This window comes from Hemicordylus capensis, chromosome 6, assembly GCF_027244095.1.
Source record: "Hemicordylus capensis ecotype Gifberg chromosome 6, rHemCap1.1.pri, whole genome shotgun sequence".
Taxonomy (NCBI): domain Eukaryota; kingdom Metazoa; phylum Chordata; class Lepidosauria; order Squamata; family Cordylidae; genus Hemicordylus; species Hemicordylus capensis.
The window spans coordinates 85,095,035-85,119,055 of NC_069662.1; the positions used below are offsets into that span (position 1 = coordinate 85,095,035).

Sequence of the window (24,021 nt, forward strand, 5' to 3'; positions counted from 1 at the left end):
GAGGCCCTGGGCTTCAACCTGGAAGTACAGGGGTAAAAGTGCCTCTGTCCTCAAGGGCTCATAGTCTAAAAATAAACACAAGGTAGACACCAGCAACAGCCACTGATGAGGCTGAATAGGAACAGTTGCTCTCTCCCTGTTAAATATAAAGGGAATCACCACTTTGAAAGGTGCCTCTCTGCCTAGTTAGCAGGGGGAAGTTCGCAGCAGAAGTAAGAGGGGAGTAACATACATACAAAGGTCTGGGCAAGAGTAGGCCCCGGATGCTTGAAAACAAATCAAAAGGCTCTGAGAGCCAAACTGCATGTTAGGAGAGACATGATTCACCATTGAAAATGGCCTTCCCATGTCACTTGCTCTCCTCCCCCCCCCCATTACTTGCAGTTTCATTTAGCCAGGGCTATTGTCACATCATGCATTTCTGTGCTCCCCTATTCCACCTCATTGGCAGCTGCTGGTGTGGGGGATGCAGGGAAAAGCACAAAATGGCAACATCATGTCATGGGTAAGCAATACTGCATGATACAAGGAGAAAGAGAACACAACACTGGGAAGCTGTTTTCAGTGGCTGCACAAGGTTGGGCCCTCATCATTCCTGTGCCTTCTACAAACATTTCTTTGTACCTAGGGGTAAGCATTCTTGATTACATTTTTTGCTTATTGAAGAGAACAAACAAGCAGAATATTTTGTGGTAGGTTTTTTAAAATCTTTTGTAAGTAAAAAACATTTTCTTTTCACGATTCCCATTAAGAGCAGATCATCAGCTATTTGGGAATTGTTTTGCTTTGAGCCCACATTGAAAGCAGCTGATTTGTTATTTTCTTCAAATGACTACTGCACTAAAGCAAAGTGAGAGAACAGGTGCCATGGAATCCCAGTTTATCATCTCATGTAGAGGAAACAATGAAAAGAAATCATATTTGGCAGAGCACTCTCCACAGGAAGGGATAATATCAAATATGCCTTGAGAGTAGGCGGAAAAGGTATTTCATTTTCAGATACAGAATGGTAGGCTACTGATAATCTGTTCTGGGGAAAAAAGGAACAAACAATTAAACCCTGTGCAAGCAGAACCCTTTGCCAAGCTGATTTTGTTGTCAGATTTTTCAGTGAGGCGCTTCACACAAGCAGTGTGAAGTGCCAAAAATGGGGTCTGCAAGGAGAGCGGGTTTGACCTGCTCTCCCCGCAGACAATCAGGCAGCCCTTCCTGGGTGGCTGGATCAGCCGCGCAGATGATTACTGTCTGGTAATCACGAAGCCAGTTGGGGTGTTGGGGATTGGGGGCCTCCTGGCCCCTAGAAGTCCCAGAATGCCTCGCACAAGTGCGCAGGGCATTCTGGGGAGCCCCCCAATGCCAGGAGGCTTGTTTCAGCCTTCCCGTGTGGGGCTACTCATGAGCCGCTGTGGTGCAGAGCCATGCCACGGCAACACACGATCAGAAAAATGGGGTTAGTGGAGCGCATACTCTGCTAACCTCATTGGGGGTGGCATTTAAGCAGTCTTGCTGCTGGGAGTCGTGAGAATTGCGTAAAATGCCTCATAAAAGAAGGTATTTTGAGTGCAATGTTGCTTACAAAACATTTCTCTGGAAAAGAGAAAACACAATTTCTCATTTTCCACACAATTTCCAACCACCAATGTATTGATGAAGTGTGACTATAACTCAGGATGGCCTCTAGCATAAAATTCCAACCACCAGAAGCAAACTATTGGAATTAACCCCAAGAGTCTGAGGAATTATCTCTCCTAAGGAGACTCACTGGACTAGTTCTTTCCATATTTTCAGGACTAAACTAGACATTACAGAGGTTTTGCTGACCTTTTGCTATAATGAAGAAATTCTGATTCTGATTCTAACATGACAGAGATCACCATATTTGTTATTCATGTCTTTGCCCCCATTCACATATAAAAGGCGGGGTGTGTGTGTGGTTGGGGGATGTCCTGATTTTAATATCAAAATGGTCATGCAGATGAGAGGAGGTGAACCATCCCCTGCCTTACCTCTCCCAATAGTTTTGCAGGGGCTTTCCTCCCAGCCTCACTTACTAAGGCCCTTAAGAGGGCAATAAAGCTTTTTGTATTCCACAGGACATTTGGGAAATAGTTATGTAGTTGTGGGCTTTATCTGACTGCAACTAATGATGCTGTTTATCTGACTTTTGATTTAATGCAGTTTTTATTGTTTTTTAATTGTCTTTAATGTCCTTCTGCACCATTTTTTGGAAGGGTGGTATAGAAATCAAATAAACAAACAAATAAATAAATAATGCTGTTGTGGTAAAGTTGATTTTAATATTGTATTTATTTTATATTCATTTTCTGAACTGCCATAGGACCCTTGTAAAACATTTCACTTTTAAATGTCTGAGGGGGTTGGGGGTGGGAGGCACTGTTTTACAGTGGTTCCGCTCCTACCTCTCGGATAGATTCCAGATGGTGTCAATTGGAGACTGTTGCTCTTCAAAATCTGAGCTTAAGTATGGTGTTCCTCAAGGCTCCGTACTTTCTCCAATGCTTTTTAACATCTACATGAAACCGCTGGGAGAGATCATCAGGGGATTTGGAGCTGGGTGTTATCAGTACGCTGATGACACCCAGATCTACTTCTCCATGTCAACTTCTTCAGGAGCTGGCATATCTTCCCTAAATGCCTGCCTGGAAGCAGTAATGGGCTGGATGAGGGAGAATAAACTGAAGCTGAATCCAGATAAGATGGAGGTACTTATTGTGCAGGGTCAGAACTTTAGAGACAATTTTGATCTGCCTGGGGTCACACTTCCCCAAAAGGAATAGGTTCGCAGTCTGGGAGTACTTCTGGATTCACACCTCTCGCTGGTTTCTCAGGTTGAGGCAGTGGCCAGGGGTGCTTTCTATCAGCTCCGGCTGATACGCCAGCTGCGCCCGTTTCTCGAGATCAATGACCTCAAAACTGTGGTACATCTGCTGGTAACCTCCAGACTTGACTTTTGTAATGTGCTCTACATGGGGCTACTTTGTACATAGTCCGGAAACTTCAGTTGGTTCAGAACGTGGCAGCCAGGTTGGTCTCTGGGTCATCTCGGAGAGACCATGTTACTCCTTTACTGATGGAGTTACACTGGCTGCCAATAGGTTTCCGGACAAAATACAAAGTGCTAGATATAACTTACAAAGCCCTAAATGGCTTAGACCCTGGGTATCTAAGAGAGCGTCTTCTTCATTATGAGCCCTACCGCCCATTGAAGTCATCTGGAGAGGTCCGTCTTCAGTTGCCGCCGACCCATTTGGTGGCTACACAGAGACGGGCCTTCTCGGTCGCTGCCCCGAGATTGTGGAATGTGCTCCCTGCTGAGATACGATCCTCCCCATCTCTGGCAATTTTCAAAAAACACCTGAAAACCCATCTTTTCACCCAAGCTTTCTCAGCTTCCTAAATTTGGGGTTTTAAAATATCTGGTCTATTATCAAATTCAAAACCCAATTTCGGGGTTTTTAATCACTGTAATTGTTTAATTGTTGTTTTAAAATATTTTTAAATTGTTAATTGTTATATTGTTTTTTAATTTGTTTTAGTTCTTTACTGTTTTAGTGGTTTGTTTTAATTGTAAACTGCCCTGGGCCATTTTGGAAGGGTGGCATACAAATCAAATAAATAATAATAAATAATAATAAAAATAATAATAAATATATTTCAATCTGAAACAAAAATTAAACAGATAGCAATAAATACATTTTAATTTACACTGTTCTTTTTCCAGAGAACTCTACGCAACGTTACTTTGGAATTACTGTTATTCTGTGTTTACCTAACGTTTAGAAAAGCTTCCCCTGGAAGAACACTTTCCCACTACTTAAATGAGCAAAGAGGCACCACTTAAAGTGGTAATTATCTTTTTTTAGCAGGGAAAGTGCAACTGTCCCTATTCAACTCTTGCACAACATCCCTCCAGTGGTGTTTAATTTTTTATTTAGATTGGAAACCCTTCTGGGTCTGGGAACCATCTTATTTATTTCCTATTTTTCTTTGTAAACCACTTTGAGACAGTAGCGGCAGGTGAGTGCCACTCCAGAGGGGGAATTGAGGGCAGGAACATGCCACTTCAAACAGCAGCACACTTAACCGTCACCCCATACCCAAACATGCTCTACAGGGCAGAGGCACCCAACCTGTCATTCCGTGGGCAGGCTGCTCTGTTCCTGCTGCTCAACTGGCCTCCATGCATGTGTGGAGACAATTTCAGAGGTTAGTATGACAGTTTGTGCCATTCTAACATGCGGAAAGGCTAACTGAGCAGCGGGGGCAGGGCAACCAGCCCGTGGGATGCTGGGGCTTGGTTGCTAATGAAAATATAGATATAGTGGGCATAATGGAAACCTGGTAGAACAGTGAGAATCAGTGGGACACAGTTATTCCTGTATACAAATGGTACAGAAAGGATAGGGAAGGGAGGATTGGGGTTGGAATAGCACTGCATATTAAAGAAGGGATAGAATCCAACTAGCTAGCCTAAAAAACCTAGGAGGACCATGGATTCTGACTCTGATTCTGAGGAGTCATCCACAGAATCATTATGGATGCCAGTAGGAGGACTGAAAGGAAATTTGTTACTAGGGATATGCTACCGCCCTACAGATCAAAATGCTGAGAGTGACATAGAATTGGAAAAGCAGATCAGGGAGGTGTCAAAGAGAGACAGAGCTGTAATTATGGGTGACTTCAATTGTCCTCACATAGTCTGGGTGAATTCATGTGCAGGTATTGACAGAGAGGCCACATTTCTAGACATGCTAAATGACCGTGCCTTAGAACAGATGGTTGCAGAGCCAACCAGAGAGAAGGTGACTGTGGACTTAATCCTGAGTGGTGCCCAGGACCTGGTATGAGATGTCAGAGTTGTAGAACCATTGGGGAACAATGCACAGTGTGATCCAATTCAGCTTATATGCAAGTGGAGCATTGCCAAAGAAGTCCAACACAGATGTGTTGTAATTCAGAAGAGTAAACTTCTCAAAGATGAGGGGACTGGTAGAAAGGAAGTAGAAAGGGAAAGACAGGAGGGTCAAATCACTCCAGAAAGCATGGAAGTTATTTTAAACCACAATAATAGAAGTTCAGTTGGAATGTATACCAAGAAGGAGGAAAGGTACCACCAAGTTCAGGAGGATGCCAGTGTGGCTAACAAGCAGAGGCAGGGAAGCTATAGAAGGGGAAAAGACTTCCTTCAGAAAATGGAAGTCCTGCCCAAATGAAGAGAACAGGAAGGAACATAAACTCTGGCAAAAGAAATGCAAGGACACAATAAGGGATGCAAAGTGAGAGTTTGAGGGGCATATAGCTAGAAGTATCAAGGGGAATACCAAAAAACCTCTTTAAATATATCAAAAGCCAAAAACCTGCCAGGTTGGTGGTTGGCCTCTTAGATGATGAGGGTGTGAAAGAGATTATTAAGGAAGATAAGGAGACTGCAGAGAAGTTGAATGAGTTCTTTGCATCTGTCTTCACAGCAAAGAATGCTTACCATATACCCACTCCAGGACTGAGTGTCTCAGGTTTAGAGGCTGAAGAACTGGGCCAATTTGAGGTGATGGGAGAGGATGTTCTAAACTGTCTTGAAAAACTAAAAATTAACAAATTGCGAGGGCAGATAGCATCCACCCAATAGTCCTGAAGGAACTCAAATGTGAAATTGCTGATCTCCCAGCAAAAATATGTAACTTGTCCCTACAATCAGGCTCTATACTGAAGGACTGGAAAGTAGCTAATGTAACACTCATTTTCAAAAAGTGATCCAGGGGGGATTTGGGAAACTACAGGCTGGTAAGCTTAACTGCTGTGCCAGGTAAATTGATGGAAAGCATAATTAAGGACAAAATTGTTAAACGTATTGAAGAAAAGGCCTTGTTGAAGGAGAACCAGCATGGCTTCTGCAAGGGAAGGTCTTGCCTCATTTGAGAGTGTCAACAGGCATGTAGATAAAGGTGATCCAGTTGACACAGTATACTTTGACTTCCAAAAAGCTTTTGATAAAGTTCCCCACCAAAGGCTCTTGAGTAAACCTAGTGGTCATGGGATAAGAGGACAGGTTCATGTGTGGATTGGTAACTGGTTGAAGGTCAGGAAACAGAGGGTAGGAATAAATGGACAGTTTTCACAATGGAGGGAAGTCTAGAAGTTGGGATAAGCAACAAAACGGCCACATTTGCAGATGATACTAAACTTTTTAGGGCAGTGAAATCCACAACAGATTGTGAGGAGCTCCAAAAGCATCTCTCCAAACTGGGTGAATGGTGACAAAATTGCAAATGGGGTTCAATGTAAGCAAGTGTACAGTGATGCATACTGGGGCAAAACCCCCCAACTTCACATATACACTGATGAGGTCTGAGCTGTCAGTAAATGACTAGAAGAGAGATCTTGGGGTTGTGGTGGACAACTTATTGAACGTGTTGAGACAATGTGCGGCAGCTGTGAAAAATGCCAATTCCATGCTTGGAATCATTCATTCATTCATTCATTCATTTATTTATTTATACACGTTTATCCTGCTCTTCCTCTGGGAGCTCAGAGCAGTGTACATGGTTATTTTTATCCTCACAACAACCCTACGAGGTAGGTTAGGCTGAAAGATATATAACTGGCCCAGAGTCACCCAGTGAGTTTCATGGCAATGGGGATTTGAACTCAGGTCTTCACGGTCCTAGTCCAACACTCTAACCACTACGTTATGCTGGCTTGAAGGTGATTGAAAATAAAACTGCCAATATCATAATGCCCTTATACAAATCTATGGTGTGGCCACATTTGGAGTTCTGCGTTCAGTTTGGTCACTGTATCTTAAGAAGGACACTGTAGAACCGGAGAAGGTGCAAAAGAGGGCAACCAAGATGATCAGGGGCCTATAGGACCTTCCTTATGAGGCAAAGCTACAGCACCTGGGGCTTTTTAGTTTGCAAAAGAGGTGACTAAGGGGAAACATGATGGAGGTATATAAAACTATGCATGGAGTAGAGAGACTGGACAGAGATACATTTTTCTCCCTCTCTCACAACGCTAGAACCAGGGGTCATCCCATGCAACTGAAGGCTGGGAAATCTAGGACCAACAAAAGGAAATACTTTTTCACATAGCACATAATTAATCAATGGAATTCTCTACCATGGGATGCGGTGATGGCCACTAGCTTGGATGGCTTTAAAGGGGGCTTAGACAAATTGATGGAGGTGAGATCTATTAATGGCTACTCGTCTCATGGCTATAAGCCACCTCCGGCCCCTGAGGCAAGATGCCTCTAAATACAAGTTTCAGGGGAGCAACAGCAAGAGAGTGGGCATGCCCTCACCTCTTGCCTGTGGATATCTCGAAGGCATTTGGTGGGCCACTTTGTGAAACAGGATGCTGGACTAGATAGGCCTTGGGCCTGATATAGCAGGGCTGTTCTTATGTTCCTATTGGCAAGTGTCTCCGCTCATAGAGCATTTAAGGTAAAGACGGCAGATAGGTTTGCTGCTGTTTGAAGTGGTATTCCCCCCGCCTCAGCCACCCCACCGAGCGGCACTCACCAGCTGCTACTGCTTTGAATAAACATGAAGAAGAAAATGATCACGTGGACCTCACAATTAAGACTACCCATTTCAGTCAAAGGATCATTCTAAGCCACCCAGAGACATAAGTTTTCGGTGGTAGAAAAATATGTTAAATAAATAAATAAATAAATAAATAAAATTCTAGTGGGCAATTCCTGTCCAAGAATACCATTGAGAATAGAGATATGTGAATGCAGAAAAAACAGCAAGCTCCTGAGGCCAGCTCCTGGTGTATCTAATCCACATGGTACAGTAATAACTCATGACAGTTAAAACTGCTGATTTGAAAATATAATGTGAGAGTTGATCTGTAGTTCATATGGGTAATATCTGTACTGTTGCATTTTTATTTCCTAGTCTTCAACACAATGAAGATGAGGTAAGCAATACCATATAACACTCTAAACAGCATAATAATTTTATTTCATTGTAAGGAGGCAGCTTACATTAAGGAAATTAGAGGAAATTGGTTTGTTTTGTATCTGTTAATGTATGAATGGCTAACAGATAACACTGAACTGTTATCTGTTCACATTTCTATCACTGTATCTTGAAAGAAATAATAAAGTAGGGATGTGCACGATCGCAATTCAAAGGGCGATTTACCATACATCCCCTGCTCCTTTAAAATAGAGGAGAGCAGGTGTATACCTGCTCCCCCGCCGCTCACTACCACTTCCCGAATTGGCAGCACTCCTCCCAGCTATCTTGGCATGCAGGTGGTGCTCTCCCCCAGCTGCCCCTGTGTAACGCTGGCACACATGTGGCCTCTGTGCATACGTGGAGACCACGAGCGTGTCAGCGTTGCATGGGGCAGCTGGAGGAGAAAGCTGCTCCCAAGAAAGCTGGGAAGAGCGCTACCAATTCAGGAAGTGGCAGCAAGAAGTGGGGGAGCAGGTATACACCTGCTCTCCTCTGTTATAAAGGTGCAGGGGATGTGTTACGAATCACCCTTCAAATTGTGATTCGTGCACATCCCTATCATAAAGCCACCTGAGAGAGAAGACAATAAGGTAACCCCCCGCCCACCCCACCCCCCACACAGAGACAGATCGAAGATATTTTGATAGGAGGCAAGAATCTGAATCACATAATATTTTCCCACCCTTTACCTGGAGAATTCTGAGGTGATGAACAGGGTGAACAGCGAGGGGAGAAGCTGTAACCAGGATGAAAGGCTGCTTGAAGGGGTATATAAGACATAATATCTTCTTCAAAAAGGCTGACAAAGAGAGAAATGGGAAAAATTTGGCTCCTCAATATTTATTTCTCACATTTTATATGACCAGAATGCACTGGGAAATGCAGTTCAAGGGAATTCTGAAGAAACAATTTACCTAACATGTCATCCTGTATATGTTCTGGCAGTGCTCTGTGCTTGCACACATAGGCATGTTGCTAGATGTGCAAATGAATGCATTTATGTTAGGGGCAGAGCTTGCTACTGCAACGCTACCCCTTGTCCTATGCATGTTCATTGAATGCACAGAGCACTGATAGCACATGTGAAGAATTCTTGTGTCTTTAGTAGGATGCTTGCTCGCAAGCCCACTGTCAAGGTTTTAAGCTCACTCCAGCCTGAGGTGTCTCCCCCAAAGGTTAACGGAAAGAACAGAGGTTATTTTGCCCTACAACCTTGGAGCCTGCAGCTACAACCTCCAAAGCGTTTAGTTGAAGATCTCCTCCTCCTCCTCCTCAGCTAGCTTTGCAAACTGCCTTTAGAAGTAATGCCAGAACCCTGTTCTCCTCATTGTCAGGAGACTGCTCTGGTTCCCTTAGCTTTCCTGCTCCTTGTCATTTCCTGCATGGGCTCCCAGCTGCCCCACATCTATGTATGAAAACTGGAAGAAGGAAAGAAGCCTTTGTAAATTAGATATGGGCATAAGAAGAAAAATGTCAATTCAAGGAGTTCTAGAGAAGTTTCAGTACTAGAGAAGTTTCAGTAGAGAAGCAATGCTAGTGTACTCGTGGCAAATATTTTCATTTAATCTGAGATGAATGCAGATTTTTTTAAAAAAAAAAACACCATGCTTTTCTGTTATTTATTTAAATCTACTAGCATTTTTAACTGTATTTATTACATGTTTATCTCAGTACACTTTCAAGGAACTCAGCATGGTGTACATGGTTCCTCTCATTTAACCTCACAATAACTCGTATCAGTTGGGTGCGTCTAAGAGAGTGTGACTGGCCTAAAGCTACCCAGTGAGTTTCATGGCTGAGTGGGGATTTGAACCTGGGTCTTCCAAGTCCTGGTCTGACACTAGTTGCACTAAATCCAGAAATATCCTTGCCAGTGATCATCAATGTTATTACCTCAATAGTATTACTAAATCTGCATCACATGACAGCTTTTCAAGCCCATGTGCACCCTCTGTCCGAATGTAGTGAATCTTCTCCCTGGGAAGTGGACAACACAGAAAGAAGTTGTCATAATACAAAGCAACAATAAAAAAGTATCTCCTTTTTAGCCTACCTTCCTGTAGGCTTATGAGATCACCCAGCATTCTGTGTGTCCGTCCGTGTGCCCCCCCCCCCCCGCATCAACTTTGCAACGCCTGGACCAATATGAACCAAATCAGGTATAGCTATAGGGACATCTCAATGGCATAGTTTGTGATTATGTCATCTACCCCAATCCATGATGGCAGACATGTAAACCTTGGAGGTGCAAGTGGGTTAACTTGTGAACCGCTTAACCAATTTGAACCAAATTTGCTACAGTTGTAGAACACATAGGGGCACCTCAACAACGTAGATTGTGATGATTTCATCCAACCCAATTCAAGATGGTGGACATGTAAATTTTTGAGGCGCAAGTGCACTAACTTGTGGACAGTCTAACCGATTTGAACCAAATTTGCTACAGCTGTATGGATACATAGGGATGCCCCAATGGTGTAGTTTGTGATGATGTCATCCTCCCCAATCCAAGATGGTGGATGTGTGAACTTTTGAGGCTTAAGTGCACTAACTTGAGGACTGTCTAACCGATTTGAACCAAATTTGGTACAGTTGTAGTGAGTGACACAGAGGGTCACCTCAATGGTGTAGTTTGTAATGATATCATCCACCCCAATACAAGATGGCGGATGCAAGAAAATTTGAGATGCAAGAGATTTAACTTGTGGGCCTCAATTTGAATCAAATATAGTTCAGTTGTAGAGACAGTGAAAGGAAAGTAGGCTGATTAGTTCTTACTAGAACAACTTGTTTCTACTCCAGTTCCACTTTTCTCCAAAAAGGGAATCAACCAAATTTTTAGTGCTGAAAAACAACCTGTTTATTATCAAAACCAGTGTTGTGATCCAGATTGTTTATACAGAATTGTGTTTCGAGTAATCAAGCCTCTGACACCAACTGGATAAGATGGCTTACAAACACTGAGGAAGCTCATGGGGTGGGGGCGCTATCAGAATGTTTGCAATACTGATCTTGTGAGAGAAGAAAAAAGTTGTCAGTTTGGCTGAGATTAAAATTTCGCATAACCCCTAGAAAAACTAGAAGCTCTGTAAAGCAGGATGAGGACTGCAAAAAGACCCCAGAAGGTACAAAACCTAAAGAACAAGGAGCTTAGAGGGAAGGCAGCTGAAGGAGAAATACAGAGTGGGCAGTTGGCTGACAAACAGAAAGCTGAAGGAAGGGTAGGTAAAAGAGAAAGAGGTTTGAGAGAAAAATGAGAAGAGATAGGGGACTGGCAAGAGGGGCCATGAGACAGAACACTGTTTAAAGTCAGGAGGTATTGTAGGTTATTGGAGGAGAAGTATTTGGGTTGGGCAGAGGCAGGAGTGCAAAGAAGTCTGGCCAAAGGGCGGGTGCTGACATGTTCCACAGTGTTATACAAGCAAAGCAAGAGCTGTGTCCTTGCAGAGAGACTGCTGTGGAGCTCAGTCAAAAGCTTGCTGAGCAGCCGATCACATGTGCAGAGGGAAGGGAAAGTCATTTTTGCTGCTATCCTCCAAAGGTACTTTTTGGCTTCCAGAAATATGACCATGTAGGTTGTATGACTCTCGGGGACATATTTCTGGAAGTCAAAAAGTACTTTTGAAGAGAGGGGAGAGCAGTGAAAACTGCTTCCCTTCCCCCGTGCATGTGATCAGCTGCACAGCAAGCCTTTGCCTGAGTTTTGCAGAAGCCTCTCTGTGAGGGTGTAGCCTTTACTCTGCCCTCATAGCACTGTGGAACATGCCAGCCAGGATGACTAAAACAAGTGAGATGAAGTAGGCAATTTTCTGAACGTTGTGGCTTTTTTTCTTTTTCTTTTTTGGTCTCTGCAGCATTGTGAACTGGTAAACTTATAGGAGTGATAAGTATCATGAAGTGGTAATGAGAGGCTGAATTTCACCCATTAAACTGAATTAACCAGTCAATTGTTTGGCTGCAGGCTTCTAGCTGATATTTATAACATAGGCTGAGTTCAGACATACAGGATAACCGAAGGTTCCAATTGGAGTTTGGCGAGGCAAACCAGAGTTAGCTTTTGGCCCATAACCACAGTTTCATGTGTTTGGGCGTACTGCAGTTACAACCTTGGCCAGTTATAAATGTGGTTATCTCTAAGTTTCACTGCCAGCAACTGAGGTTTTGCTGCCGAAGCGTTACGCCCAAATGCGGACTCAGCTGTAACTGTGGTTTTGTGCCTATTCCAAATGCCAATCATAGAGGCAGTGGGGATGCGCTCTGGTGGCCAGGCCACAGAGGGGAGCTCCCCTCTCCTTCAACTAGAGTTTGACTGGCCACAGTTTTGTGAGTGTCTGCGGTGCAATTGGAGTTAAGAATTGAAACCTTGGCCATGCTTAACTCTAGGTAACTTGTACGTCTAAACTGGGCCATACTGTTCAGCATACAAATTGTCTACTGAATTAATGAATTCATATACTACAATAGATAGCAGATTTGGAAAGTGTGAGAAATTCAGCACTATGTCAGACACTGAACTAACACAGTATCTAATACTGTGTCTGACCAATGCTTCCTCTTCATAGGTTTAACAACAATATAGGACTTAAAAATAACGGAAAAGCCAATATGAACAAAACCATTAAAAACTGACCATTCAAATCTGAAACAACAGATTTCCTTCCGATCTTGGACACAGATTACCTTCTGATCTTGGAAGTGAATCTGTTGGGGTCCCCCCACCTTTCAATGTTGCATTGTTGTTTTTTCATTTTAGATTTTGACAGAGTTTCTGAGATTATAGCCACATTGCCTTTTAGACCCATCCAAGACAACAGTGACACATATTAAGGGAACAGGTTCATCTCCATGAGTACATGGCCATTTTTCCAACTACAAATTGTTTCATCTATAAGACGCTTGAGAGAAGATTAGGGACCATTGGGCTAATGTTACACACAGCTGAAGTGTACTAATTAGTTTGGCTCTAAGAATTATTGTGAAATGCTCACTTGCAAAGAGCAATACACTTTATCTAGCAAGCAATTTGGCTTAGAGCATGGGAGCATTCTCAGTGCAATCCTGTTAACTGAACTATTAAGAATGTGATTGGTGTTAGGCACCCAAAGTCCATAAGTTCACTTAATTCAGGATTAGTGTGCTGTGCATCATGGAAGACTGAGCCAGTGGGAACATTCATTAAAACCAGAGTCTGCTGGACAACCAGAGGATAGGTAGCCTTTGGCTACCACAGTGAGCTCAGATGTGAATGGAAGAAAATGACCTAAGATGAATGGATTGTGTTACAAATCCCATTACACACTCGCTAAGCTGTCTCAGCCCTATAATAATCAAGTCTGTTCTCTGCTAAAAAGAAGATTAAAGGGTTTACTGTTCTCTGAGGAAGGAAAACTCCTATTAATGAAGAAAAGGGTGGTTTTGGGTTTTTTAAAAATTTTTTAAAAATCCAGAATAATTTGATGGTGCTGATAAAAATTCTTACCTACGGAAATGTATTTTAAATACAGCAGGCATTCCCCCCTCATTCTCTCTCTTTTATGGTTTAGTTAGCAGATTTTTATTCTTCCTGGAGCCAAGTTTAATCCTCTGCAACCAAAAACTCAAAACACTTTTGTCTAGTCTTCAGAGCTGAATAAGATCTGTCAGCAAGGTCGGAGGGGGGAAATGGGAGAGGGAGAATACTGGGGGTGGGGTGAGGGGGCAGGAGGGGAAAGTCTCACTGGGACAATTGGGATATTCTTTGTTATGTTAAAATAGTTATTAAGAAGAACTTATTGGTTGCCTAGATCAGAGCAGAATCAATATAAATTAATGCCCTTCACTGATGCCAAGAAAGTAATGCTTACCTCTATCAGTTGAAGAGCTAGCAGAGTCCTGCACAGTCATTCATTACATTTTTACCATGCTCTTCCTCCGCCCCCTTTTAGTCTCCCAACAACTTTATGAGGTAAGCTATGCTTCCTGCCTGGGACTGCAAGAATGGGTAAGGGTGAAGTGTGGTGCATGCCTGCATTTGGTTTGTTGACTAACTTAAAAAGTTGTGACTCAAGAATCCAAGCATAATTCAGTTATTTAAAAAGAAAGGAAAGATCGTGCTGTTGAGTCGGTGTCGACTCCTGGTGACCACAGAGCCATGTGATAGGGATGTCATATTTGCCTGCTATGGTCAAGGAGTTCAGTTGTCTAGTGGTGGATGGGAGTTCTTGTGCTATTACATGAGTCTGTCAGCTTTTCAGCACAAAATGTTTTGTCGCTATCTGAAGTGACTTAAATGTTTGCATTAGTAATCAGTATTGCTCTCTGTCTAGCTACTTTCTCATCAAACTTAATAAAGGTTTCTGTACAACTTCAAAGCTTCCTTATTTTTGCCAACAAAGATGAACCAACAAAAGTTATCACCATTTTTTAGCATACGTTCCAGAAGGCTTATGAGATCACCCAGCATTCCGTGTGTCTGTTTATGTGTCCCCACCATCAACTTCGCAATGGCTGGACCAACATGAACCAAATCAAGTACAGTTGTAGGGACACCTCGGAACACCTCAATGGCATAGTTTGTGTTTATGTCATCCACCCCAATACAAGATGGCAGACACATTAACATTTGAGAAGCAAGTGGGCTAACTTGTGAACCACTGTCTAACCAATTTGAACCAAATTTGCTGCAGATGTAGGGACACATAGGGATGACTCAATGGTGTAGTCTGTAATGATGTCATCCAAACCAAATCAAGATGGCAGACATGTGAACATTTGAGGTGCAGATGGGAATTGATTTGGACCAAATATGGTCCAGTACAAGGGACACATAGGGAAATCTCAAAGGCATAATTTGTGATGATGTCATCTACTCCAATTCAAGATGGCAGACTCGTGAACATTTGAGGTGCAAGTGAGATAACTCATACACTGCCTAACTGATCTGAACCAAATTTATTCCAGTTGTAGGGACAGTAGATTAGTTCTTACTAGAAAAACTTGTTATATCTCTTAAAGTAGTTTTGTACAGGGGCATATCTAGGGTGGGGCAGGCAGGGCATGTGCCCCAGGCGCCACTTGAAGGGGGGGGGGACGCAATTTTTAAAAGTTAACAATTTTTTTTAAAATGGCTGCCAAAAACAAAATGGCCACTGCGCATGCTCAAATGGCCTCTGTGAGGCCATGGGCCATGCCAGGCCTCGCAGAGGCCATTTGAGCATGTGCGGTGGCCATTTTATTTTTGGCGGCCATTTTTTTAAAAAAAACCCATTATTTTTAACGATGGCCACCGAACATGCTCCAATGGTCCCTGTGAGGCCCTAGGCCTTGCTAGGCTTTGCAGAGGCCATTTGAGCATGCATGGCGGCTTCCAAAATGGTCACCACGCCGATCTTTGTAGTCCCAAACAGGCCCAAAAATCAGCCCGGGTCAGGCTGCAGCAGTGAATTAAGAGGCTGGCGGGGGGATGGGGGTCCTTTGCAGCCCCCCACCATGCCCTATAGGAAGCCCCCGAAAGGGGCTACAGGTCATTTTTTTAATTTAATATAAGCCACTGTACACATACTCAGTTTGGCACTATGTACAGAGGGCTTGTGAATACTGAGTTGAAGCTTATGAGCTAGGATTGTATTCATTTGCTTTTACTTTGCTTCTTGTGATAAGTGAGTTAAATGTGATGTCTTAATAATATGGCTATTAATGGTGAGTTTGTCTTTGAATCAGTGTGAAATCCTTAGTATTAAGGCCCACAAGGAGTTTCTTGCTCTCTTTCTCTCATTTTAACTGTCTTTCCGAAATACTAGAATATATTCCAAGCAGTGACACAGTTTACTCTGCATATCCTTTAATTATTTTCAGAGTATCTGGGAAAGGCAAATTCTCCATTTAATTTTAAAACTTATGTAATAGTGATGCTACAATGCATAGTAGAGAATTAGACAGGCACTTCTGTTTAGTTTTCCAAGTACACCTCCACATAGTATGTGGGTATTTCATGAGCCCCAGCATACTGAAATTGGTAGTTTTCCAGCATTTTTTGGTCTGGCTATGTCCACTGCTAAATAGTTTTTGAAATATTAAAAGATTAACGAGCTTGATTTGTATTTTTGAGCTGATATTATGGTAAAGTTGTCTGAAAGATGGGTGTCAGATGTTTGGCCAGGGGGCGCAATTTCAGTGCTTGCCCTAGGCACTATTTTCCCTAGATACGCCTCTGGTTTTGTAACCATCCATGTGAAACTTGATTTCACCTCTTTAGATACATTAGAACCAGTCAAATTTACCCAACTTCCTCCAGTACAGAATTAAGTACTCTACATCATTATGTAATACAAAACTACTGCATTAATACACACAGAGCAATGCTATGGCCTTTTGAGTCAAAGATTCTTTCTGCAGTATGTAGCATGAACATATGGAGCTGCCTTATACTGTGTCAGGCCACTGGTCCATGTATCACAGTATGGTATACTCTGACTGGCAGGGGCTCTCCAAGGTATTAGAACCCTGCTACCTGAAACCCTAGACATCACAGAATCGTTACATTTTAGAGTCTGAAGGGATCTTGGAGGTCTTCCAGATCAACCCCCTGCTCAGAGCACGGAACTGCTACAGTATCCCTGACAGATGGCTGTCCAGCCTTTTTTTTGAAAACCTCTAGAAAATTCCTTAATTGGTAATACCCTCCAGGGACCTTCTGCATACAAAGGACATGCTCTAATCTACAGGCCCTGCATCCTATCATCATCATCATCATCATCATCATCATCATCATCATCATCATCATCATCAGAACTATTAAGTCCTTCCGTTACATGATACAGTACCTGAGTGCATGGTTTCTTGCCAAACTGGGCTGACGCTCCTGTAGCATTTCAAAAATGTTGGGCTGGCGTAGAAATGCGACTATCTTGTCATTGTATGCTGGAACAGTAAAAACACAACACTGCAATAATTCAAGTCTTAACTTAGTTTAGTTTAAGTCAAATATGCTGCTGACCAGAATCCATGAAGGCATGAGTATACAAGACATAACGTACATTGTGCTAACTAGTCACTGAGGTCATTCACACAATCAAAACTGTTCTACCCAGGTTTGGGAGTTGTGTGTGCTCCCTGTTTTTGGTTGTGTGGAAGCACGGTAGGAGGAAAACCCTGGGTAGAAGTGACTGTGTGGAAGCAACGTAGGAGGAAAACCTGTGTAGCTTCCCCTTCTACCTTGCTTCCACACAATGAGGCTGTTCATATGCACAGACTAGCCCAAGCTAGGGCAGCCCAGCCTGGGCTAGGCTGCATGTGTGAAGTGCTGAGATCGAGCCCGATTCTGGTGCTGCCCTCGTGCCAAGCCTGAGTTTTTAACTGAGTGGCCACTGCTCGTCTCCCAGGGAAGGCAGGCGAGTTTCTGCCTTCCCTGCAGCACACCCAGCAGCGGCCTCAAGGTCATATGAAAGACCTCAATCCCTTCTACCCTGGTTTTCCTTTTACTTTGCTTCCACCCAACCAAAAATTGGAAGCACACAGCTCTAAAACCCGGGTAGGACACAGTTTTTGATTGTGTGAATGACCTCACAGTCTGTTGGAGATGGAGTTCCAGTACATTGAACTTTTGCACCAAATATCCTAATGATTACTAGGGGCATTGGGAGCAGAGGTAGCTAGTGAGGTTATCCCTACTCTATGACCCCTGATCTGATTCTTCAGCACTTCCTGTGCTGAGTCACAATCCTTCCTTTCGTCTTAGAGAGTAGATGGAAACATCTCTCTCTCTCCTTACCTATTCATTATGTAGTCCTTTAGATTAGGATTAGGTCTTTCCTATCCAAGTGTACTTAACCAATAAATACTTAGTATTTAGTTCTACAAGAATCTCCATGTGTTTTCTCTAAATAGCTGCAACAATGAAACAGTCCTCTGCTACCTACTCTGTAACTGGAGTGTGTGGGTGCTCTCTTCCTTAGTGCTCTGCTGTTTACCTACTGGGGGTAAAATTAATAACTCCCAACACTGTCTAGTGTATCTTGGGGATAAATTGTAGCCTAACACCCCAAAGAGCTTAATTTGTGAGGCTTGCATACCAAAAACCATATGTCAATATACAACTATACCACTGCAAGAGAACTGCTTGTGTGCTACCCCAAAGGAATACAATAATCAAGGGCTCCTGTAAGCCCCCAGAGGAGGTTGACAGTCACATCTCTGTGTGAGGGATTGCTCTGAGAGTGCCTTCTTGATTTCAAGATGCATGCTCAGTGATTCATGCTGAAAAACAGGGAGGAAGCTATTCTGAGGGTAATTCTTTCTCTTTTTTATTCTAAAATTAAGCCTTTTGGGGGTATGAGAGTGAAGGTGTGTCATTCTTTTAGCAACAACTTCCTTTGGGTTCCAAGCTGTAGTAAATCAGCAGATACAGTTTTATTGACAATTATTATCCAGTTATAATTATTGACACAACTATGGAATAATTATTGAAAAGAAGTGACTGTTTCTTCTGTCACAACACCTCCAACTGAGAGGCCTCTCTAGGATCACATAGTAAAACATTCAAGCACAACCACCTTAGAGTGGTAATGTCCTAATAGTCATCCTTCCATTTTAATTCAGAAAAGAAGTGCGCCTCAGAGAAATCTGTTGATCCATACATCATACGAAACAGTCAGAAGCCACAGTTCTCTGCAACCTAGGGGGCTCTGGTTTCTCAAACAGCAAACCTCATTTTGCATAGCAAACTGGTTTTAAGTCTGAAGAGGCGTTTCAAAAGCGGTTTGTGAAGTGCCATGGAATTTTGCTGCTCACAGAAGGGGAAAAAAGTATAAAATTCCACACATTCAAGGCATTGCATTCACTTACAGCAACCATTTACTTATTTAAAACATTTCCATCCTGCCTCTTCATATAGGCTTATAAATGACTGAACTAGATGTTTGGAGGCAGATCTAGAAACCTGGTCTTTGCTGAATAGTTGTGAAGAAGAGGGAGGGAGGGAGCAATTTTTAGCAGAAAAGCAACAGGTAGGAGGAGACACTTAACCCCTGCCCACTGCTTGTCCTCTGCCACCACTTCCCCCAGCCCTCCCCGCCGCCACCCTGATGCAACTGAGAGACTTGTTTTAACCACTGTTCTGGGTAAAAGAGATCAATGTTTTATCCAGATCTGGATATCTATGGCTGTGTCTCTCTTTTATCACGTGGGCAGTCATTTATAAAAACAGGTAAATACAGGTAATTAAAATAATGTTTACATCTTGTGGTGAGAAATTTCTGTAAGAAATTATCATGTAAACTCACTTAAAGGCAATCATACGTACCCAAAGGTAAAGACTCATGATGGTGTTGATTTCGAATTGCTGTTACAAGGCTGTTGCCTGGTCTGGTCAACAGAGAAACACCTCTGTTTCGAGAGACCTCTGATGCCTAGAATGAAAAAGAAGTATTATAAGTAGGTTGGTAGTATTAACAGTTTTATGTTTTACCGGCAAATCATGTTTCGCTGCCAAGGTTGTGTGGTTAGAGGAAGAAAGTATTTTGATAGTTACTGAGGCTATTCTCACGGTCATACCAAATCGGGCTAAGGGAGCCTAGCCCGATTTGGTATGCCCGTGAGAACCACTGGGCTCACAGCCAAGCCTGGTTGTTCTCAAGCAGGTCACCCACTTGAATACCCCTCCCCTTAGCTGTGGTTAGCAGAGCGAGTGCTCCACTAACCCAGCTTTTTTTTATCGTGAGTTGCTGTGGCACAGCTCCGTGCCTAAATGCAGCCTCCTGGCTAGGGGGGTCTCTTCAGCTGACTAGGGAGATTCACATATAGCCCCTACCTGGATGGAGATGAATGAGACTTATGGGCAGAAACACTTTGCAGAATTGCAACCTGTTTTGGGATAATGTCCGCACGGCCCCTGAACTCCCCAGCCACTGCCGGCTCTGTAATAGAGATGGCTGGTTTGGCCATCGGCAGCCGACTGACGGGTCATCTGCGAGGAGAGCGGGCTAAGCCTGCTCTCCTTGCAAACCCCATCTCGACGGTTCCCACTGATTGTGAGAATCGCCTCATTGACTCCAGTTTTGAAAAATAATTTGAAAACCCTAATGAGTATTAAGTTATTAATTGAAAAAGACATTATCCCAAAACAGGTTGTAATTCTGCAAAGTATTTCTGCCCATAAGTCTCATTCATCTCCATCCAGGTAGGCGCAATATGTGAATCTCCCTAGTCAGCTGAAAAACAGATGTGCAAATGCATGCTGGACATACAGTTTATCTCCTGAAATCCAAAGGATGGGGCTGTGTGCACAGTAGAGATGTGCACGAATCAGTTCGGAGGCCCTTTAACGGACCTCCGAACGAGTTTGAAAGACCAACAGTTCAGCCAGTTCGAAGGTGGTGGTGGTGGTGGGGATAGCTTTAAGGACCAGCGGGGTGCTCTCACCAGTACCCCCGTGTTTCTCCCACTGATGCTGTTAAAAAACAGTCCTGCAGGGCAGCAGCGTACCTCCTTGCTGCCCTGGGGCACGTCGGACTGGAAGTACCCAGTGCCTGGGGGGAAAGGGTAAGAGTACCCTCCCCTGTCCTTAAAGGTATCCCCCACACCCTCGAACTGGCGGTCGCTGTTTCTGTGCACATCCCTAGTGCATGGAGCTCTCATCAAAGATCAATCATCTTCATTATTAGATGTTTGGAAGGGAATGGGGGATAGGATGCAGTCCACCCTGTCCTGTCTTTCCTGCTGAACAGTGATCTGAAAGACCATCACTTTTTGAAGATGAAAATATGTATATACTGCTAAAGTAGCATACCAATAATACTATGCTGTGCACAGAAGAACTGGGCCAATTATTTTGTAGGTGCAATGCAGCTCTAGTGAGCTGATTAAAAAAACACCACAAAATCAGTTATTATCTACAATGCTTGGGTCCTATTACAATGAGAAAACGAATCTATTCTAGAAGTTGGTTTTCAATCCAAGCTTTGACGTGAGTGCCAATTCAGTCTTAATATCATAGCTAAGTGCCTTTTAACTGGCTATAAATTAAAAGGAAAAGAAAACAGCAGCTAAATGTGACCTACACGTCACCTCTGAAAAGGAGAATATATAAGTGGCACATAGGTAATGAGGAACCAGCCAATATACCAATACATGTGTTAAACAAGAAATGGCTTGACCTGAATTCAATGAATTAATTAAATGTTGCCTAGTAATTGAAAACATACACCTGCTGTGTACTTTCTGCTAATAAAGTAAAATAAAATAGCCTGCTTTTGATTCTCTCTCTTCTGTATACTATAGGTACAATTATATAAATCTCACAGGAGTTACTCCCACTGCATTTGGACAGATTTATAGAACATGATTAACAAACTGGTGTGAAAATCTTTATAGAAGGATTGGAGAACACAGTCCATCCACAAGCCAGAATCCGACGGATTGCAACATAGAGCTCATTTGAAGACCTATGCTCAGGCCATACGTGTGGCAAAGAAGCGATTCTTTTCTGCCCGTACTGCATCCGCAAGTTCACATCCAGCAGAGTTGTTCAGGGTTGTGAGAGGGCTAGTGAGTGCCCCTCCTCCCTTGAATCAGAATCTGGAACCATCGATTACCCGCTGTGATGTGTTTAATGAATTCTTTGTGGAAAAAATCTCTCATATTCGGGCCAACTTAGACTCCGTCTCCACAATTACTTCAGTGTCTGATGTGAGGGTGTCCAGCGACTCCTCTTGTGTGATTAGGTTGGATCAGTTCCAGGCTGTGACTCCTGAGGATGTGGTAAAGCTGATTGGAATGGTGCAGCCTACCACCTGTTCTCTTGACCCTTGTCCGACATGGCTTATATTATCTGGTGGGGGGTTGTTATAGAAGGCCTGGTAGAGCTTATAAATGCATCTCTGAGGGAAGGTAGGATGCCTCCTTGTCTTAAGGAGGCAATTAATAGATCGCTTCTGAAGAAGCCTACCCTGGATCCCTCGGACTTGAACAACTACAGGCCTGTTTCCAACCTTCCATGGCTGGGCAAGGTAACTGAGAGGGTGGTGGCCTCCCAGTTCCAGACAGTCTTGGATGAAACTGATTATCTTGACCCATTTCAAACTGGCTTTCAGGCTGGCTATGGGGTGGAGACCGCCTTGGTCGGCCTGATGGATGATCTCCAATTGGCAATTGACAGAGGAAGTGTGACTCTGTTGGTCCTTCTGGACCTCTTGGCAGCTTTCAATAATATCGACCACCGTATCCTTCTGGAGTGTCTGAGGGGGTTGGGAGTTGGAGGCACTTCTTTGCAGTGGTTCCGCTCCTACCTGGCAGGTTCCAGATGGTGTCCCTTGGAGACTGCTGTTCTTCAAAATCTGAACTTTTGTATGGTGTTCCCCAGGGCTCCATATTGTCTCCAATGTTGTCTAATATCTACATGATATCTACATGAAACCACTGGGAGAGATCATCAGGAGATTTGGTGCAGGGTGCTATCAGTATGCTGATGACACCCAAATCTATTTCTCCATGTCAGCATCATCGGGAGAGGGCATAACCTCCCTAAATGCCTGCCTGGAGTCAGTGATTGGCTGGATGAGGGATAACAAACTGAGACTGAATCCGGCTAAGACAGAGGTACTCATTGTGCGGGGTTGGAACTCGAGAGATGATTTTGATCTGCCTGTTCTGGATGGGGTCACACTTCCCCAGAAAGAACAGGTACACAGTCTAGGGGTGCTTCTAGATCTGAGCCTCTCCCTGGTGTCCCAGGTTGAGGTGGTGGCCAGAAGTGCCGTCTATCAGCTTCAGCTGATATGCCAGCTGCGTCCGTTTCTTGAGCTGAATGACCTCAAAACAGTGGTACATCTGCTGGTAACCTCCAGACTGGATTACTGTAATGCGCTCTATGTGGGGCTGCCCTTGAACGTAGTCTGGAAACTACAGCTGGTCCAGAATGTGGCAGCCAGGTTGGTCTCTGGGTTATCTTGGAGAAACCATATAACTCCTGTATTGAAGGAGCTACATTGGCTGCTGATATGTTTCCGGGCAAAATACAAGGTGCTGGTTATAACCTATTAAGCCCTAAACAGTTTGGGCCCTGGGTATTTAAGGGAACGCCTTCTTCGGCATGAACCCCACTGCCCACTGAGATCTGCTGGAGAGGTCCGTCTGCAGCGGCCACCGGCTCATCTGGTGGCCACTCAGGAACGGGCCTTCTCCGCTGCTGCCCCGAGGCTTTGGAATGCGCTCCCTGGTGGAATAAGAGCCCGCCCATCTCTGACAGTCTTTAAAAACACCTCTCTTCACCCAGGCTTTTAATTAATGTTGTTTTAATGGTTTTAATACTGTTTTAAAATATTATTTTAAATTTTTTTAAAATCATTGTAATGTCTGTGTCGCCCCCCCCCCCTCATTTTTGTCTTAACGAATGTTTTACTTTGTTTTTATTCTGTTGTTAACCGCCCAGAGACATAAGTTTTGGGCGGTATAAAAAGGTTTTAATAAATAATAATAATAAATAATAATAAAGCTCTTCTGACAGAAATGCTTAGTAGAGTTAAGGCCTAGGCTTCCAAAGAAAACTCTCCTCTGCTTTTTCTCAACTTCCATAGAGGAAACTGAAGCTGGTGAATTCAAGTGGGATTCACCTTTGAAAGTAGGGCTGATGATGAACTGCATGTGCTTGTTGCTGGATAGTGCTAAGCATACATAAGGAGGACAGACCTATGAAGCCCTTCAGGAAATCTTCCACAGGCACTGAAACCTGTTCCTGCTGTATCACCAGACACACTGCTTGTCACCATCATCCTGTCCCCATCCCCTCACACTCCTATATATTTTCCAGGCTCCAGCTTCCTGCAAAACTAGCTTGATCGGACTTCCTTAGAGCTGTTGAATGGCACATTTAACTAGTATGTCATTGCCTATGCAGGACAGCAGGAGACTATCTGCTGCTGGGAGAAGTAGGATTATGCTTCAAGTTTGAGCCTTCCGGCGTTACCAGCAAGACTCAAGTACATGGAGGAGTCTATTGATCTGCAGTTTGTGAATGTCTGTAAGATCCCCACACCCTGAAACTGGCTTCCTGTGAGCA

The 24,021-nt window shown here is 43.5% G+C and overlaps 1 protein-coding gene across 7 annotated transcripts in view; it reads right to left on the reverse strand.

The window, feature by feature from the left end:
- Positions 1-24,021, reverse strand: part of HECW1 (HECT, C2 and WW domain containing E3 ubiquitin protein ligase 1) — a 332,618-nt gene that overhangs the window by 39,744 nt on the left and 268,853 nt on the right. For all 7 annotated transcript variants that reach the window (XM_053261886.1, XM_053261892.1, XM_053261891.1 and 4 more), the window contains 4 exons: positions 19,270-19,375; positions 16,793-16,889; positions 9,885-9,968; positions 8,681-8,790 (listed from right to left, as the gene is read on the reverse strand). In XM_053261886.1, coding sequence (XP_053117861.1) covers positions 8,681-8,790; positions 9,885-9,968; positions 16,793-16,889; positions 19,270-19,375 — 397 coding nt within the window. The remainder of the gene's footprint in view (positions 1-8,680; positions 8,791-9,884; positions 9,969-16,792; positions 16,890-19,269; positions 19,376-24,021) is intronic.